Source organism: Dunckerocampus dactyliophorus, chromosome 13 (assembly GCF_027744805.1).
Source record: "Dunckerocampus dactyliophorus isolate RoL2022-P2 chromosome 13, RoL_Ddac_1.1, whole genome shotgun sequence".
NCBI classification, from domain to species: Eukaryota; Metazoa; Chordata; class Actinopteri; order Syngnathiformes; family Syngnathidae; genus Dunckerocampus; species Dunckerocampus dactyliophorus.
In genome coordinates this window covers 21852967-21871403 of record NC_072831.1, presented here as the reverse complement: position 1 = coordinate 21871403, position 18437 = coordinate 21852967, and the positions used below count along the sequence as shown (strand labels likewise).

Here is an 18437-nt window from a genome sequence, read left to right as displayed (position 1 = left end):
CCACGCCCCCAGGTACTGTGTTGCACACTAGAACGTGTTCAAAGCCATACATTATTATGTCGTTAAATACACAAACAATAAGAATTGCACAGATATTTTTTATGGCACTTCAATTACTTCAAACCACTTGATGCTTTTGACGTTAAATCAATAGCTCCATCTGCTCCTTTACTGCTTACATTGCTAATGCAATGTCGTGGCATATGGAATTAATAATGATACAAAGCTTCCATTTAGTTTTGACACAAGTTTTGGCACAGAAAAAAAGTTGCTACACATTGAAAAAATACAAAATTTCATCTGGATTTCTCCCTCATTCATTCCCATAAAATTCATTCGGCAGCATTTAGTTCATACGTTGATTTTATATATATATATATATATATATATACCTAAGTGGCTTATTGTATGTCTATAGAAAACAAGGCAGGACAACATCTGGCTGCACGTACAGTGCTACCTCAGTTTTTGTTATTGATTCGTTCCAAAAGGTCAGACAAAGAGAGATAATTTTCCCATAGGAAATAATGTAAATCCAATTAATCCATTTCCAGACACCAAAAATATTAACAAAAAAACACATTGTATAGAGAATAATTATAGTTTCACATGCAGAAAACAATGCAAAAAAATTGACAAATTAATGACAAATGGATAGAACTTATTTTTGATGTGGACTTCTCAGACATCCTCGGGTGACAGTGGCTCAGGAGGTAGCACAGGTTGTTCGATCCTCGCTCCCTCCACCCAGACACTTTCGTTGTGTCCTGGGCAGGACACTACACCCTCCAGCCTCCAGTGATGCTCATACTGTTTTATGAATGTTTGGTGGTGGTGGTTGGCAGCCATATTTCTGTCAGACTACCTCAGGGCTGCTGTAGCTACAGATGTAGATAACCACCACCAGTGTGTGAGCAAGGACTGAATGAATAATAGGTTCACGTCACTGTGAAGCCCTTTGGGGTGGCTTGAAAAGCACTATAAAATCAAAGCCATCATTATTATCATTCTAATCCTAATATAATTCACGTAGTGGTTTTACTTTACATGGGTTAAGGTCTTTTTATACTTGTATGACTGTGTTAAAATGTTACTTTAAACACTGCTTGGACATTTGTTTTGAACAACTTGGAAGTCAACCAGTACCACAGAACAGACTGCGCTCGTCTTTGGATGTTCCACTGTAGACGATCTGTAGACTGTAGACGATCAAAGCAAGTTAGATCAACAATCCCAAGTATCTTTGCAAGTGGATTTTCAAACATCAGTGTTGGTGTTTAAAAATAACCTCTTTATTTTTGCCACATAAATCAGAATTTTAATGAACTGTCATACAAATCTTTCAATAAATTTCCTTCTGACACAAAAATAACCGTTATGTTACACAAGCACACACTCACCGACACATCCACGCACACACACACACACACACACACACAAGCAGGCAGGCGCACATGCACACATACACAAAAATGCGCCACTCAATGATTTGGCACTTTGGACATATGGAGCAGTTTGCATTGATCTGCTGGTTTTGGTGGCCATGCAGTGCAATCATGTTCTAAAATGTTCCAGAAAGAATGACATCCCTTTCTTTATCTTAGAGGTGCTCACCTTTTACAGAGCTACAAATAGTTGACCACATTGACATGACGCACGAACCACATGAACATGAACACACACACACACACGCACGCGCAGGCACGCACGCACGCACACACAGTTATGGCAGGAATATGCAAATGTTAGACCATCTCAAAAGGAAAACAAAAAGAACTCCAAGAACTTGTCAACTTGGGTGCTTTGTTATTTTACAAATGCACCATGAACCTTGAACGTCCCACTCGCTTAAAGGATATGTCAAAACATTTTAGCAACAGTGCGCCGCCTGCTAAACCCAACATGTGGGCTGCAGTGCAGCGTGACGAGGGGTGTGTGTTACAATAAACAGGACAATCTTTCCCAAAGGCTTAAAGTGAACAAAAACAATGTAGCCAGTGTGTCATACACCATACAGTAAATGCACCTTAACGTAAAAAATAAGTTACCACAACAGCCCGCCTAATCTTACTTTTTTTGTACAATATTATCAAGTCAAACAAAATTTCCACAATAATACAATGAAGGCAAATTGCACTCACTTGTGGCCTCTATGTGCACCAATTGGGAAAATGTTATTTCCCGTTCAGTGGGATAATTACGGCTACTCTTGTTATTAAATAAGGACTATTAAAGTTAATGCGACATAATGTGATTAGACCACTGTACAAGATGTGAAACGCCTTGTAGTTATTGTACATTTTTGTGTCATTTCGGGGCAAGGCTGAAATGTAGGAGCATGTTAAATAAAAATAAAAATAAAAATAACACCCCATGTAACCCACAAAAGGAAAGACCCTTGAGAAGACTATGCAAAGCCGCAACAGAGTTAATCATCTCCCTTTGAAACACACAGATATCTGACGCTGATAAGTTTGTCAAAAGCAGCAGGGAAAACAAGAAAACAATTGGGTGCGACGTTTCCACCACTGGAGACAAGACGAGATCCGGTTTCCTCTTTGGGACTTTTCCATGACTTCAACCAATCGATTCATCTCTGAGAATAGTGTCGTCACAAACATCGAAATACAAAACATTTATTATTATTATTGTTATTATTATTATGTGAACTCCCATCAATATTTTGAGGATCCTAAGGCCTGTTTGAAAGTTGGCAGCTGATGATAAAGGTTTCCAGACAATGACAAAAACCCTCCACATACTCTTTGTACAAGTGGTAGCTGTTGTTGTCGCACCTGCCACGTACATAGAGGGTTTAAGGCAGCTTGAAATTCAGTTTATCTCCATTTTTCCACTAGTAAAATGTAATGTAACCACTATCGCGCCGGTGCTCCTTTGCTACTGGAAGTATTGTCGGGTTCTGTCCGAGCACGTCCAATATTTGGTTCCTGGTCCGACCAACAGACTCGCCACGCTCTCCAGCTCTCAGGGGTCTCCAGTTCGTCTCACTAGTGCTGCTTCTCCTGAGCCTCATGTGGTTTTGTCTTTCTGGCTGCAGTTGTTTGAGGCGCTGCCGTCCACCTGCTGCGGGCTGTCCTGCTGACCTTCCACCCTGCGGCGTCGCGACCTCACCGGCAGGGCCAGGACCACCAGCAGACACAGAAGGTGTAAGCAGAAGTACCAGGACCTGCAAGCAAGAAGTCAAGACATTTTAAATACAATGTTTTTAAATATCAGTGAAATGTTGTTTGTTGACTTTACGTCATTGATTACCATTATCTTAAAATGAACATCATAACCTCTCCTTGTTGTTTGCTAATTTACTAACAACCTTTGAGACACTTCTTCCCTCCACTGGGTTTTTGTGTGACGGGCTGCCTCTCACTGTTGTGTGTATGTGTGTGTGTGTGTGTGTGGGTGTGTGTGAGTGACAGGAAGAAAAGCTATGACTCGCTTGAGCATAAGTCGTTTGCTGGCACCTGTTGGTTCGCATGTAGAAATCTCTAGAATCCTGAATATGAGACCACCCATCTTTGCCAGACTGAAAGATACTATTACTGTTACTATTGCTATTATTATTATTATTATTATTATTATTATATTATTCTTATATCTGGGTCAATATTTTATGTTGCATTTGATGTGTTGTTTTTCAAGATACTTTTCAGTGCACACTGGAAGATGGTGAAGTAAAATGCCATTAAACTAATGAAAATCATGTTAAATAATAATAATAAAAAAAAGAATACAATCGGTCAAGAAATATATATACTGATCATAAAATGAATTGTTAATAAATGGATTCCTTATAATCATTAAAGGTTATATTTCAAAATTATAATTGGACACTTCCATAAATTATTTCAATTTTTTAATCACCAATTTAATTGGCTTGATATTTAGATAATTGTGGCACAAAAAACAACTACTGAAAAAAACATTCTAAACAAACTTTTCAAAAATATTCTTTTTTGAAAAGTTTGTTTAGAATGTTTTTTTCAGTAGTTCAATTCAAAACGTCACTCTTATATTCTACAGATTCTCTATATAGTGAAATATGTCAAGAATGTATTTCTTAATTTCTTCATATTATAATATATAATGTAATTGCAAACTACTGTGCCCTGTGATTGGCTGGCGACCAGTCCAGGGTGTACCTCGCCTCTCACCCGCAGTCAGCTGGGATAGGCTCCAGCATACCCCCGCGGCCCCTAATGAGGATAAGCGGCATAGAAAATGGATGGATGGATGGATGGATGGTTCACAGTCTAAATTGGTCTCTTTGACTGAATAAACTCCTGAAATCAAACAACCTTTGCATTATATTCTAATTTGAGACACTGCTACGTAAATATAGTACAGCAAATAGAAAAAAAAAGAAGTTGAAAGTATTGTTGCACTCAATACACATACATAATAATGTTATAGTTCTGTGCAGCTACATACAGTATGGTTGAAACACATCTATATCAACACCCATCATATTTTGATTAAAAAAAAAAGAAAACACAATTGGATTTTATATTAATAAGGTAAGACCTAACTTATTCATGACTACATTTAATGTTATAGGTGTAAACTAATCACACCTGTGCGCTCTGTTCATGAGTCGTGGTTCTGCAACGCCTGTCTGGCTGTGCCACCAACTGATTTACCAGCATCCTTCCATTTGAAGACACTGCTTATCATTGGGCGTGCATACCATGGCAGTGGCTCGGCCATGTTAGAGCTTTTTATTTCCTCCTCATCAATTCTGCTAGCCCATTAAACCGTCTCATTAACTGTAGCGGCCTGACGAGGGGGAAACGACGTTCATATCGCTGCCGTGTGTGCAGTAACTTCATTCTCGCGGCTGATATTATAAAGTAATTCCCCACTAGAAGCAGGCGCACAACTTGCTCTACTAATTACCGTAATAAAAGCAGTAATCAGCACCGGCTCTGCATTGATTTAATGCAAGTACCTGTAGAATTTGAGCGAGGGTCCCACAGCGAGTAGGACAAATGGCACCACTGTGTAACTGATGGCAACTTGAGTCCACGCCCACGTGATGACATCGTAGATGCGCTTGTATGAGTCAGAGACCAGGAAGTGAGGTCTGATGTTGTGTCTTACCTGAAAGCAAAAAGAAGCAGAATGTAACTGCAACACATGGGTAATGGTAATGGTTTCATTTGATTTTGAACATGCATACAGATTACATTGGAATACATCACGTTACAATTCACAGTTCCACATGTCCAAAAAAAAAAAAAAAAAAAGAAGAGTAGGACGAAGCAAAGCTTATTTAATCCTTCTTGTTTCACATCAATTGCTAATACATTTGATTGTGTACGTTCTGTATTCAACATGTACCATTAACAATTTTTTTTTATAGAAACCAAATTGAAAAAACATAAGAAAATGATAAGCATTATCACAATGTGTTACAATAGCTGTTAAGGGTGGTGATGCGTATATTGGTTACTTAGGTAACATTAATAATATTAACATACTTTACAACCAAATTCATGTACACAAATACGCACGCACACAGGCACAAATTCTAATGTTATTGCAAATGAACCCTCTGATATTAAAATCTGTCTAACTGCCATGTCCCAGGTAGAACAAAACAGCAGCGTGCAAGTCCAAGCGCTCATGGAGTGACAGTGGGGACGGCCAATCAAACAGCACAGCCAATTGATGAGCTCCTGGGCAGTTTAGGAGGAAACAGGCTCCAAACTGAGTGTCCGTTTTCCGCTTGGTCCTAGTGCTCTCCATCCTGTATTTCCGGTGTACTTTATAAGCTGCTACTATTTTCTTAAAATTGGAACCCTGCAGCTTATACAGCGGTGCGGCTAATTTATGGCTAAATTCTAATCTCGTGACCTTTCCTTTACTTTAGAACTACTACTAATCATTTAAATACTGTGCCGCTCGCAAGTCAGTGAGGAAATGGTAGCTCTTTCTTTGGCAGTAGCCACTCACGAGCTATAAAGGAACTCACGACAAGCTTGTCAACCCATCGGAAATCACAGGAGGTCATTACTCAACATAACAGTCTCAGAGTCATGATGTCATCTTAGATAGAAGGCTAAAATCATCACACAGCAACTCAACACTCCAAAGGTAGCTAATAAATGTACAATAATATCCCAAAATACACAATAATATCCAATATATATATATATATATATATATATATATATATATATATATATAATCATATCCCATAATGCATTTCTTACCATTTCTTACCATATGCGGCTTATAATCTGGTGCGGCTTATATACAGCATGTATGTATTTACAAAATATATTCATTAATAAATCATTGCTGTTTTGTGGTTGACTACAGCCTATTATTAGTCAAAACATATGCATATTTAAGCAAAATTCACATATTTTTTGCCTAAATTCTGCATTTTCAAGCATAAAAATGACTACTACTAACTAAAAAAACAAATATAAAAAAACAAATATAAAACATTCAGAAAACACAATGACAGACACGTTGTGGTATATAGTATTCTGCACTGGTCACTCGATGTCAGCAATGTTGCATTGATGAGACAATAGCCACCGCAGGAAGTTCCGGTAGTAAAAAAAAAAAAAAAAAAAAGAAAGAAAGAAAGAAAGAAAAGAAAAAACAAGGAACTCTCCCAATGCTAACATAAGTGAGTCTATATTTATGTCAAATTTTCGATTATTATGTCGACTATCTTTGGTAATACAGGTGTAAAAGTGACTATAGGGGTGTTATTTCATGTCTAGAGGGCTCTAATAATGTTAAAAACCGTATTTAGAAGGCAGTAAATAGTTTTTTTAATGGTCTAACTTCATTTATAAATAAGGAATCCTAATTCGTGGAAAAATGTGCTTACCACGGTCCGGTCTGGAACCAATTAACCATGATAAATGAGCGATGTATAATTTATAACTAATTTATAACTAAATTCAACTGTCACAGAAGTACAGATGACGTCTCAAGAAGCCTTTCCCTCGTTCAACTGTAAAACTTACAAAGTCCACACATCTCTACTTTTTCATAAGATAGGACACACACCTTAAAACTTTTGCATTTCTATAAAAATAATTTGTGGTGTGTTGTTGGTTTGCTAAGTAGCTGTGGGAAACACAAAACGCTTATCACTTGGGACAATGGAAAAAGCAAATCAATGGAATACTTCCTGGAACAGCCACAGCACCTTATTATTTATAACACTTCCCGTTTCATTAGGCAAACAATAAGAATCTGTCCTGCATGTGGCAGTATTGTACAGAGTGCAATGTGGCTCCATATTAACATAATAAAACCGAAAAAAGGATTTGCTGCCTGCATTTTCACAAAATATTAAATGTTTCTTCTTTGTGTACTTTTTCATTTATGCAGATAACAAACAAACATACTATATTTCTTCATACAGTGGCCAGGGCCATTAATTTGATGAAACTACAGTATAGTATCAGTATCAGTAACTAAGTATCAGGCCTCTCTATGGAGTTTATTTGTACAAATGCATTATTATAATAATATAATGATAGTTATTATTATTATTATTATTGTTATTATTATAAGTAATTATTACATTTTATAAATATATTTGATAACATATTTTTATCTTCCCCTCACACATAAATGATACCAAGATAAATGATAACAAGATATATAGTAAAATAATATACACTCTTTGTTATTCTTGATTGTATCATAGAAGGTTAGGTCTTTGTTGCAGCACCACTTTATTGCTCCTATCTCCACAATGCAAGCCTTACCGATGCCACATCGTTTCATGTTAATGTAACCTATTGGCACTATATTTGAGGTGCGGCATATAGTCATTCAAGTAGACTGTTCTATTAAAGTGGAGGCCACTGTTTGAAGTAATACTGCCTTTGGTGCAGGTTTAACATGTTTGACACCATTCTTGTATTATCTTTGGACTGAGCAGGTGCCCCTGGGTGACCACATTTGTCTAATTTATTCAAGGGGCCAGGAACTTACTGCACGTGCTGCCATGGTCATGGCAATGCCAGTGAAGAAGGTCAGGTAGTAGCCAGGGTACACACCGTGCCACATGGCTGACAGTAGAAAGGTGGCAGCAGTGGGGTTGATGGGACAGCGCTCATAACACACCCTGGAGAAAGGAAGGACAAAGGGAACAGGCAGGTTTGGTCAAATTATGAATTGCTTTTATGCATTTATGTCTACAAGCATGGAATAATATTCCATCCAGTTTGCATTTACCTTTTGAGCCAAAGAGCTGTCTGGATGTTCCAGTTGTCAAGGAACAACTTGAAACTGGTGGCAAACTGAAACCCCCCACCCCCCAGAATACAACTGGTTAGACAACAATTTCAAAGCAACATCAGCGGAAAATGATCTGTCTTTGCAATGACTATAAATCCATTTAACCTCAATGTCCAGAATTCTGAGGTTGGAAATCAGGTCCCACCGCGGGGAGCCGTCTTTGTTGTATCCATTAAAGCCGAATCCTGCTGCATTGTTGATAGCATCAGCTGCACGGTAGGAAACATACAAGTGAATACAAGAAGAGCAGCTACAGCACCTGCCTGCAATACTTTATTGCATTGAACGGATGCAGTTTGCAATTTCGTCACCAGGGGAAGCTCTAACGACAACATTTTGTAGACGGCATTGCTTCATGCATTGAGCACTTTATGGAATTCACATTGAAGTCACTACGTTTCTGCGTGCAAGCTCTACCTTCATGTGGAGTCCATCAGAAGCCAAACTCACCTAGCGTCCATACGAAGTAGTACTTGGGTCTGAGAGCCAGCATGGCCAGGTAAAGGTAGACAACTTGTATGTAAAAGGGCGTGTTGGTAATGAAGTCGTCATCTATGGACCGCTCCACTGGGATTAGTTTGCACAGTGACAAATAGATGGCCAGCGAGATTGCACATGTGCACAGCTTGGAAATGACATCATCCTAAATGGCGGAGACAGGGGGAAAAAGCTCATTTCCATAAAAGAGTAAACAAACACAACACATTTCCATTGTTATGAGAGATAAACCAGCACATCACTTGGGATGCAGCTCGAATAATGAGTCTTTTATGCAGTATGTATGAACCAAATACATAATGACTGTTCTAGTTACAGGAGAAAATAATGTAAATAAAAATTAAATAAATACTGAGTAGACATCTTATAAGGTAAACATGCACAACCTACACCAAGGCTACACAAGCAAATTGATCAGGGGGCCACATTTTCTGAACTGAAAGGGCCAGGGGCCGGACGTCTACCTTCAGGGGGGATTTTGCAGGTCACAAATTTAAATTGGTTATTTAACAGAGCAAGACTAATTCTCAAAGATTGTCTATTTAACACAAGCTTTACTTACTATGAAGAGAAAAGCATTGTACAAAGACATATTTTCATCAACAAAAAAGCAAGAGAAGCGTGAGCATCTATATTGCAGATAAAACAATGGTCAAAGATGGTCTATCGCAGCGGTTCTCAATTAATTTACCCCACCACCAAGTACCGTACCACCACAAAAATATCTGTGCTTTACAAGTACCACCATCACCGTTGAGCTTCTAATATGTGGCGTGTATTCACTTCTTTTTGCATTTATTGCAGTGTAACAGAATGGAGCTGCGGGCAGGTCTGATATCATCAGTGGGCCAGCGTTCGCCCACGGGCTGCCAGTTGAATAGGGATGACCTGAGACTTTAGTAATATCCCGCCATAATGACTCTATTTGAGTGTAATTTGTTCACACTGCATGCCATTTGCACAGAATGTGTACATCCAGTAGATACCCGGGTCTCTGAATGGTCTTGGAAAAAACGCCTATCACGGACGCACCCATAAAAAGTTCTACAAATGCCTATTTGTGATACTCTAGACCAGGTGTGCCCATTATGTTGATTGCGAGCTACCGGTCGATCATGAACGTAGTTTGGGTCGATCGTTGCTCACCCCGTGGCAAAGTGGTGAACAGACTACACATGCTACACACGAAGATGCAACTTTCATCTTTATTATTTTACAGATTACGGATAAACTAACTCAGCGGTAGGATGTCTGTGTGTATAACAAAAGTTATCTGTTCACTTGTAGCGGCTAGCTATGTAGAAAAAAAGTGAACAGTTCAGCATTCTGAACTCCACTATAGAAATGCGTGTTTTCTACACTTCGGTTTCGTAAACTATTATTTCATGACTAACCGGAAAATGTGTCCACTGCAGAAACCTTTTTAATACGTTGCCTTGACTTCGGCTGCATTGTCTTTTGCATTATCATTTTCATTTCTTGTATGTCTGTAATGTTTGATAGCGAATGCTAATACTTGATGTCATACATGAACTGTGTTCATAATGAACGCTATGTGCGTAGCTATTTTGACTTACATACTCAGATTATGTATACAACTATTGAGGGATTATGTGTAATTATCTTTATTGCCATATCAAATTGAATTGTGAATTATTGAATATTAGCTGCTTTGATTACCTGTAAACTTTGAAACTGTGAATGTGAAATACTAATCATTAGTATTAGTATTAGTATAGTGGTTTCAAAGTTTACAGGTTAGATTTGATATATGTTGTAAGTTTTATAGGAAGAGATCAATCATGTCGACTTGTAACTGCTCTAGACCCTATAATATCCCTCCCACGGTTATTAAACATGTTTTAAATTCAGTTTTACACATTAACAAACAATTCCAGGCATACAGTATACACCAGGGGTCACCAACGTGGTGCCCGTCGGCACCAGGTAGCCCCCCACGACCACATGAGGTGCCCGCAAGCCTGCTTTGCATTTAGGTTTTCAGTTAATAATGAAAGAACAGTAGAAAGAAATGCATTCTGAAATACAAAATGTGAGTTGTGGACACCAGCATTTTGTTAATGTTCTGGTAAAACAAGCATATTCGCTTTGTTTAGGTTTAAAATAGGCTCTGAAAATAAATGTTACAAATGTTGCATTCACAGAATTGTGAGACAGCGCCCTCTGCTGGATTCACAGCTGCAGCACTTTTCCCCGCTGATGACGCCAAACCATTTTCTATTTAAAAGTTACCATAAAAAAAACCTGAATTATTAACAGATCAAAGCCAAACCGTGACTACATGGGCAGTACTATATATATTGTTTTTCCACTATTTCTCCACCTGACAAGTTACCGCTCATACCTTGGGCGATGGTTCACTCTGCTTATGTTTCCCGTTCTCTTTGCCGTTGGCGTTCTCCTGGTGTCGCGGCTGGTAGCAGGTGCCCTCGATGAAAGCCATGTAGTCGTTGTAGGAGCAGGTGGGCCCTGCCAGGATTCCCATGAAGTTGCAGTTGTAGCTGAGGTACTCCAGGAGGCTGGGCATCCGCCTGATGGTATTGGTACATGAAGTTATTAGAAAGAGTGTACTTCACTGCATGTCATTTTCAATGACCTTGAGGTTATAATGGATAATTTTAAGCTTCTAAAGTTGTAGGTACAATTCGGGGAAGGCCCTTTTTTGTAACCATGTGCTCAAATGTCCAACATCAGTCACTTGTAACCTGACAAAAGTGATTCTAGATTAACTGACAAAAATTCCCCCAGTCTTCGGAAAAGATTGGAATGGTTCCCAATACTTTTATCCGTATAGAGTACCTGACCCTTAAGTTTAAATCTATCCCTGCATCCTGTTCTTACACGTCAAGATGTCACTCCCACTCTCTGTTGTGCCTCCAATCTGTGCTCTGTTAAGATGTCACGTATTAATTCCCTGACCTACTTCTTTACATTCTTGCTGAACCTCTGCAGCCTCTCTCTTATTAGTTTGGGGAGGGAGAACCCTGCCAGTTGCCCGTTGCACAAGAGTGACGCACGGTTTCGTGAATACCAAACACCCTATGAAAGCACAGCTGAGCCGAAAAAAAAGGGCCTGGAAGTCTGATAGAAGACATTTACTCCCCTTTGGTTAAATACGCATCAACAAAAGTGAGTTAACAGAAAAAAAGACACAGCTGAGTCACATACCTGATAGCAAGGTATTTCTGACCTGGAGTCAGCTGTGCATCTCGCTTGGTCAAACCTATAAATAGACAAAATTACATTCACGATACACTCACACAAAAAGCATTTGTTTCTTTGTATTTATTTATTAGGACAAACCAGTGGTGACTCTGCATTAGGGGCAAGGTGGTGCAGTGCCCCAAAAGATCCAGCAGTCATCGCAGTTGTTTTGTTTTCCCCATATTGTGCTTACTATTGTCATTTCTAAAGCAATTTTTTGTATTTTTATTTGTAGCTGAAAAACTACATAAATTACTTTTACTTTTACATAAATTACTATTACTTTTTTTAATACTACTAACACTACTAACAAGAAGTTAGGGATACTTCAGATACATTTCAGGGTGAAGCTAAATGTACTACTGTATAACCTTTACAGGTGAACTTAATCTGAGCTACTCTAATTTTGAATGCACATGCCCAACATGTTCGATACATACAGTAATGCACTTAACGCACAAATTGCTGTTCTCTATATAATAATGGGATTTAAAATTACTGTAACAATAAAAAATATTATAAACATAAAAAAAATCTAATTTTTTTTATTTTTCAGTAAAAAAAAAAAATGTAAAAAAAGTGGAATTTAATTTGGTGTTTAAAATTAAAAGTAAAATAATAATAATAATATTATAATAATAAAAATATATCTATTACTTTGTAACTTTGTTTTTTGGATTAAATGGAAGTTAAAGATTTTTTAAAACTAATATTTGAATTTACATTTGATTAATAGTTTTTAAATGCAATGCAAATAATTAAATAATTATTACTATTTCATTTAGTTTTTTTAGATTAAAATAAAGGTGGAAAAATGGCAAAGACAAATTTAACTGAAATTACAAATAAAACAAAAGCAATGATCTAATAATAATAAAAAATAATTAGCATAATAATTCTTAAAAATAACTTACTGGCCACAATTGGACAGCGACAATATGTACGTATTTTGGCTTCAACACACAGTAATGACTCAAAATAGTATCAAATTGCTACATTTATTTGCATAGATTTGTTTCATTAACCCTAAGAGGAATTTACTTTCTGTTGTGTCTGATTTCCTGCTCCTGATGGCTCTCCATCCTGGTGCACAAACCCTACCTAGCAACGTGGTTGTACAAACAAACGACCTGACCATTAAAAAAAGAAAAAAACAAAGAATACGCTAGGATGGATCTTTGTAAAAGTGTTCTGCCCTTGTCAGTTAAGGTCACACAGACAATGGTGTAGTGTTTGTTCAGTCATGTTAGAAATCCTAAACAAATACACGTTGTGGTTGCACTTCCCTAACAACACCGCAGTGACAAATATTTTAAACTGTGAGTCTTGAGTAAATATTTGTCTTCGAGGGTTAATGCCCATCCAAAAAGAAAAAAATGTGACCAGTAGGTTAAAATTGTTTGCAGCATTACTGAGGTGAGCAGACGACACTGACACACTGCATCGATACTAGCGTTAAATACAGAATATGCTCCAAACGCAGCAAGTGAGTCATCATCCTCCGTGAAATCAGTGGCTTTAAAAATCTGACCGTGTGTGTCATATGCTAGTCGGCTGGCGGTCCTATGACTTCATGTTTCACGTGGCGTGACCTTGTTTAGCTCGGAAAGGAACGGATGCTTTAAGGCCATGTGTTCTCTTGTGTTTTAAGTCAGCCATTTAAACGTTTAACAGAGAGCCATGGAGAGAGAACAGTAGGTCATCGCTTTGTTACATAACAGTGTTTATACGCTTTGTGCATGGTTCACTGGTCCTGGGCTTGAGTATGTGACCGTGTGATCCGCTTTTTAAACTCAGCAGAAATAGACAAAGGTTTTCACTCGGTAAAACACATGTCAAGTCCGTCTTACCGTCGTGTATTTCAAATGCAAGGCTGGTAATCTTCTGTGTTATCACCATCATGGGCCTGATGAAGACAAGAAGAAAAGCTGCTCAGTGGCTGGAATTCTTAAATATAATTAAGGATGTAATGTGAGGAATCCTCTTATACAGTAATAACAGCCCTCATTTGTTGGAGGGATATAGATTTATGATCGCATCCTGAAAATAATGAATGTATTATCCAATCCAATAATAGTGACCACATGAGATTTTTAATGGGATGTTCTCCCTGAAGATGAGGAGGATGGTGAAAAAGGGGAAGCCCTGTGTAGCATGAGTATAGCGCTAAAGTCAAGCCAACTTTGGAGTTGAAACTGCAATAACGCATTAACCATGTGAGCATAAAAGGATGAACTCTTTTTCTTGGATTTTTCTTTGTAGCTTTATTGAGACGTTCTACAAGTGAGGATCAAATTTAAGACTCCGGCGTGGACATACACATTATTACTGTATTGCCATCAATGTAAGACAACCTGTCTTTTTCATTCAATAGTCTTATTGGAAAAATATTTTTTTGAGAGAAAATCAAAGACAAAAAAAATACTAAATTAAGGGTTTTTATTAGGGTTCCGCCGATCGATCGGCCACCGATCAGTATCAGCCAATTTCAGTAAAAAAGCACGATATTGGCATATACTTGCTTTATAATGGCAATCAGCTCCGCCTCCATTGCAGCATCCAGCCTATAGCGGCCGTCTCCCGCCCACTTTCCCTTCACACAGCCAAAACAAGCACGTCTGCCGTGTGGGACTTCCTGTGGTTGTGAGAGTGGTATACGTTTTGCACCCAGCAAAACATGCCACATGAAGTGCCTCGCCGCGGTGGCGCCTTAAAAAGCTTTAGTTTGGTACGGCCTTTGGGGGGGGGCACTTTCTAGGGTGTGGTGAGTTTCCGAGGCTCGCGATGTGATCATCGGTCGGGTGGCGGCTAATGTAGCCAAAACGCCGGACACGCGCCCGTCTGTGCGTGGCAGTTGGAGGTCCAAGGCGGATAGCCCGAAAAGTGGTTGGAATCATCTGACGGGAGGAAACAGGGTTTGCCTGGGGACCTGCTGGAGTGCCATCAAGCTGCTCTCGCATCCAAATTCTCCACAAAGAAGGCGCCTGATCCTCTAAGTTTCGTCGGTGACATTTGTTATGAAAGAATAGTCGGTTTTGCTTTTACGTTTTACTAACAGCAGTATGGGTCTGTTGACGTGAAAGGTTTAGGTAAGGTTTGATAACAGCAAATTCATGACCCTGGAACAGATGACTTTGATTTCCATTATTTCCTATGGTTGTAATTTGGGAGAGAGGTTCCACTGTTCTGATCTTATACATAAAAAAGGACTGGAAGCAGTTAGATTAAGAAATAAAGAGGGACCAGACGACAAGAGGAGATGAAAGAGTGAAATTTCTGCTCTCCAACAGGCAGTATTGGTTTGGATTAGGTTGCCTAGCAACTACCCACCCACACCCTGCTGAGTGCAGGCAGTCTGCTTGAATTGTTTCAAAAAAGTGTGGAGGAGAGGGAACCAAACGCTTGTCGCTATGGACGAGCGTCTGCAGAGGGCGCCGAGCAATGTGACACGTGTGTTGAGCTGGCACACAGTTGAATAAATATCCTGCATGCTCTCATTATCATTTGTTGTTTTGCACACTTACCCAGTGAAATCTGCAGAGTACATGCCGTAATCGAACACATAGACACGTGTGACCTGACACACGATCAAGTAGCCCAGCGTCACGATGAAGCAGTATCTGTACAGAGGGAAATGGTAAATGATTACAATCCTATGTGATGTCATAAAGGAGGGGTCTCAAAGTTGCGCCCCGTGGCCACATTTAGTGTCAGTTCAATTTAAATTTGCATTATATACAGTGGCCATTTGGAATCCCAGGTAATAAACGGCCAATACTAAACTGGCAGAGAACTTGTCACACCGTGAAATGACCCGTGTGAAAACAAAAATGACAGCACATGTGAAAGGTACGTAAACACACACAGTGCGGGAACTACTACTATGGGGAACAATTCACAAAAAACAGGTTAACGCTAAACATGTAACTTTACCAACGTTTTTACAAAACAAGTGCCGAAAAAGCATGCTGGGAAGTCGGAATCGATCCCAGTGACGGGAGTGATGCCGGCTCCCAGCATGTCTTGCGGCACCGTTTTGTGAATAGTTGCTCTAAGTACAGTCGTCCCTCGTTTGTCACGATTAATTGGTTCCACACCTGACCACGACACATGAATTTCCATGATGTAGGATTCAATATTAATAAACTGAATATATTCGTCGTTAGAGCTTAGAAAACCTGTTTCTGACATTCTAAATGTGTTTTTTTGAACATTATTAGAGCCCTGTAGACAACATTTCCTCTAAGCTGCCCGTGTGTGCAATCGTGCACTGTTTATAATATGACCTGTATATGTGTTATCCACCTGTTGCCTGATGGTTATAGCGTTACTGAGACCGTGACTCAGTTATGTTGAGTGATGACCTCCTGCAGTTCCCCATGTGACATTTTTTTCTGCCAAAAGTCTTACTCATGTCAGTGAAATCATATTTCATTTATCATATCTCATGACACATATTTCTTAGACGCTCGAGTTGTCAATAACTCTACTTCATTGATCACCGGTGTCACAATTTGCTTCGTCACTCTTCCTCTGTTGCTCGGCCTTTGAAACACTTTTTCCCAGCAGGTGTCTGTTGCTCTCAAGGTCACTGGTGTGTGTGTGAGTGACAGGAAGAAAAGCTCATATTTGCTTCAGGAGAAGTCGGTCTGTTGAAATGTATATGTCTTTAGAACCTGAATACAGACGTTTCTGTCTTACATTCGGGTCAAAACAGCATTGCAGTACAAAAAACCAACGGCCTCCACAACACGACATCATGGAAATGGTCAAGAATTGGACAAAGAGGCAGAAGAACATCCAATAATATGTCACTGTTAGAAAATGGTGACAGAGGACAAACAAAACCTTTGAAAAGAAGCGCAAAGGCAGAACAACGGGGAGGAGTCTGTGGGTCGACTCTGCAGAGTCCAAGTCCTAGCGACCTAGCATCCCTCTTGCTGCAAACAATAAGAGGATTGTGTTGGTCTCAGAAGGAGCACAACACATCGGCCAGAGCTGAAGACACAACACGTCCTTTTGATTCAGGAAGTGCCGTCCAAGATGAGAAAAAGAGAAAAGACCCAACTATTGTTATTATTACTGCTCCTTCTTCTTCTTCTTCTTCTGCACTATGGATACAAGCTATGTGTGTGCAGTTCTGTTTGCAGAACGCCCAACAGGGATCCTGCCATTATCCCAATCTGATGTGTGTTTGTATAATTCACACCCCTGGGGGAGTGGGGGTGGGGGGTGGTGGGGGGGGGAGGGAAGGGGATGTTTCATTTCCACTAAAGGCATCAGAAGAGCCTGTGACTAAAGCAAACACACTTCCCACTGTGGGACAGCAGTGGACAGGTGTGCACGTAGGCAGGAGCCTACACACACAAGTGAGACAAAATAAGTACTAAATGTGCATTTCAGCAGTGGTAGACCTCACATACAGGTTGTGCACATACACGCTTGTAAATGCCTCGAAGCACAAACTAGCTTGTGTCTGCTCAAATGCACGCGGGGCTCCAGAGAAAATATCCATCTGCTCTGCTTGCAGCTGTGATGCAGTAATTCACACTGTCTGCTTCACAGCTTCCACAGAAAGTCATATGATTTCAGGTTTAACAGCTTGCGACACAAATAGGGAATTTTTCTACACATTATCTGCACTGCCGCTTAATCGAAACAGTCATCCACGGCCTCACTGATGTGGTCGAGTGATTTCCTAAGCAGTGAAATGTGGTAGAATATTCTAGCATGCCTGAGCAGCTGAGGTGGGAGTGACTGGACTGGAGGAAGAAGACCTCAGCTGTTGATGTCACCGTCACTTCCCTTCAAAGAAAAACATGTCCAAGGGTCAGTCAGTCACTGGCCTCGTCCGAAGGGTTTTAATCCACTGTACTTCGATCAGTTTGACCTTTTTAAATGGTATTATACGTATTATATGTATTTATTTGTATATATTTTAAACTGTATTCTATTTTTTTAAGCTTATTGAGCTAATCTAAATTTAATCGAATATGACAAAGTAATAACACTGTTACCATGGTGGCCCAAAAATGTGGCACAAATGTAAAGTACCATTACCAGAAACGCCAGGAAATAAATATAGGACTTCAACCTAAAATATTCTGCCTGTTTGATTTTTTTTTGCCTAACAGTGGGCTGTACTCTTAATGGCATCTCTCCAAATAGAAACCTGTTCATCCATACGAAAAAAAGGTAACTGCTATTGTATTGTTCACACATTTATTATTGATTATTAATTAACTACTTAGCCACTGCTAACCAAAACAGCAGCACCCACCGAGGCATGTACTGTAATTAGTCTCTTAGAGGAATTAAAGTGTAGCGTCTCATCGCCCGATGTATGAGTATTATTGATGATCTTAGGTTATGTGGACTATTATGTGATAGATACACAATGTTTATTGTTCCCTGGAAGCCCT

General features: G+C 39.3%; 1 protein-coding gene across 1 annotated transcript in view; it reads right to left on the bottom strand.

Annotated features, from left to right (window-relative positions):
* Positions 1 to 1276: 1276 nt before the first annotated feature.
* Positions 1277 to 18437, bottom strand: part of mboat2a (membrane bound O-acyltransferase domain containing 2a) — a 43867-nt gene continuing 26706 nt past the window's right edge. The window contains exons 4-13 of the mRNA XM_054796762.1: positions 15540 to 15635; positions 13866 to 13921; positions 11980 to 12034; positions 11156 to 11342; positions 8743 to 8935; positions 8398 to 8501; positions 8230 to 8294; positions 7987 to 8119; positions 4964 to 5115; positions 1277 to 3187 (exon numbers count right to left, since the gene is read on the bottom strand). Of these exons, the coding sequence (XP_054652737.1) occupies positions 3031 to 3187; positions 4964 to 5115; positions 7987 to 8119; positions 8230 to 8294; positions 8398 to 8501; positions 8743 to 8935; positions 11156 to 11342; positions 11980 to 12034; positions 13866 to 13921; positions 15540 to 15635 (1198 nt within the window). The 3' untranslated portion in view covers positions 1277 to 3030. The remainder of the gene's footprint in view (positions 3188 to 4963; positions 5116 to 7986; positions 8120 to 8229; positions 8295 to 8397; positions 8502 to 8742; positions 8936 to 11155; positions 11343 to 11979; positions 12035 to 13865; positions 13922 to 15539; positions 15636 to 18437) is intronic.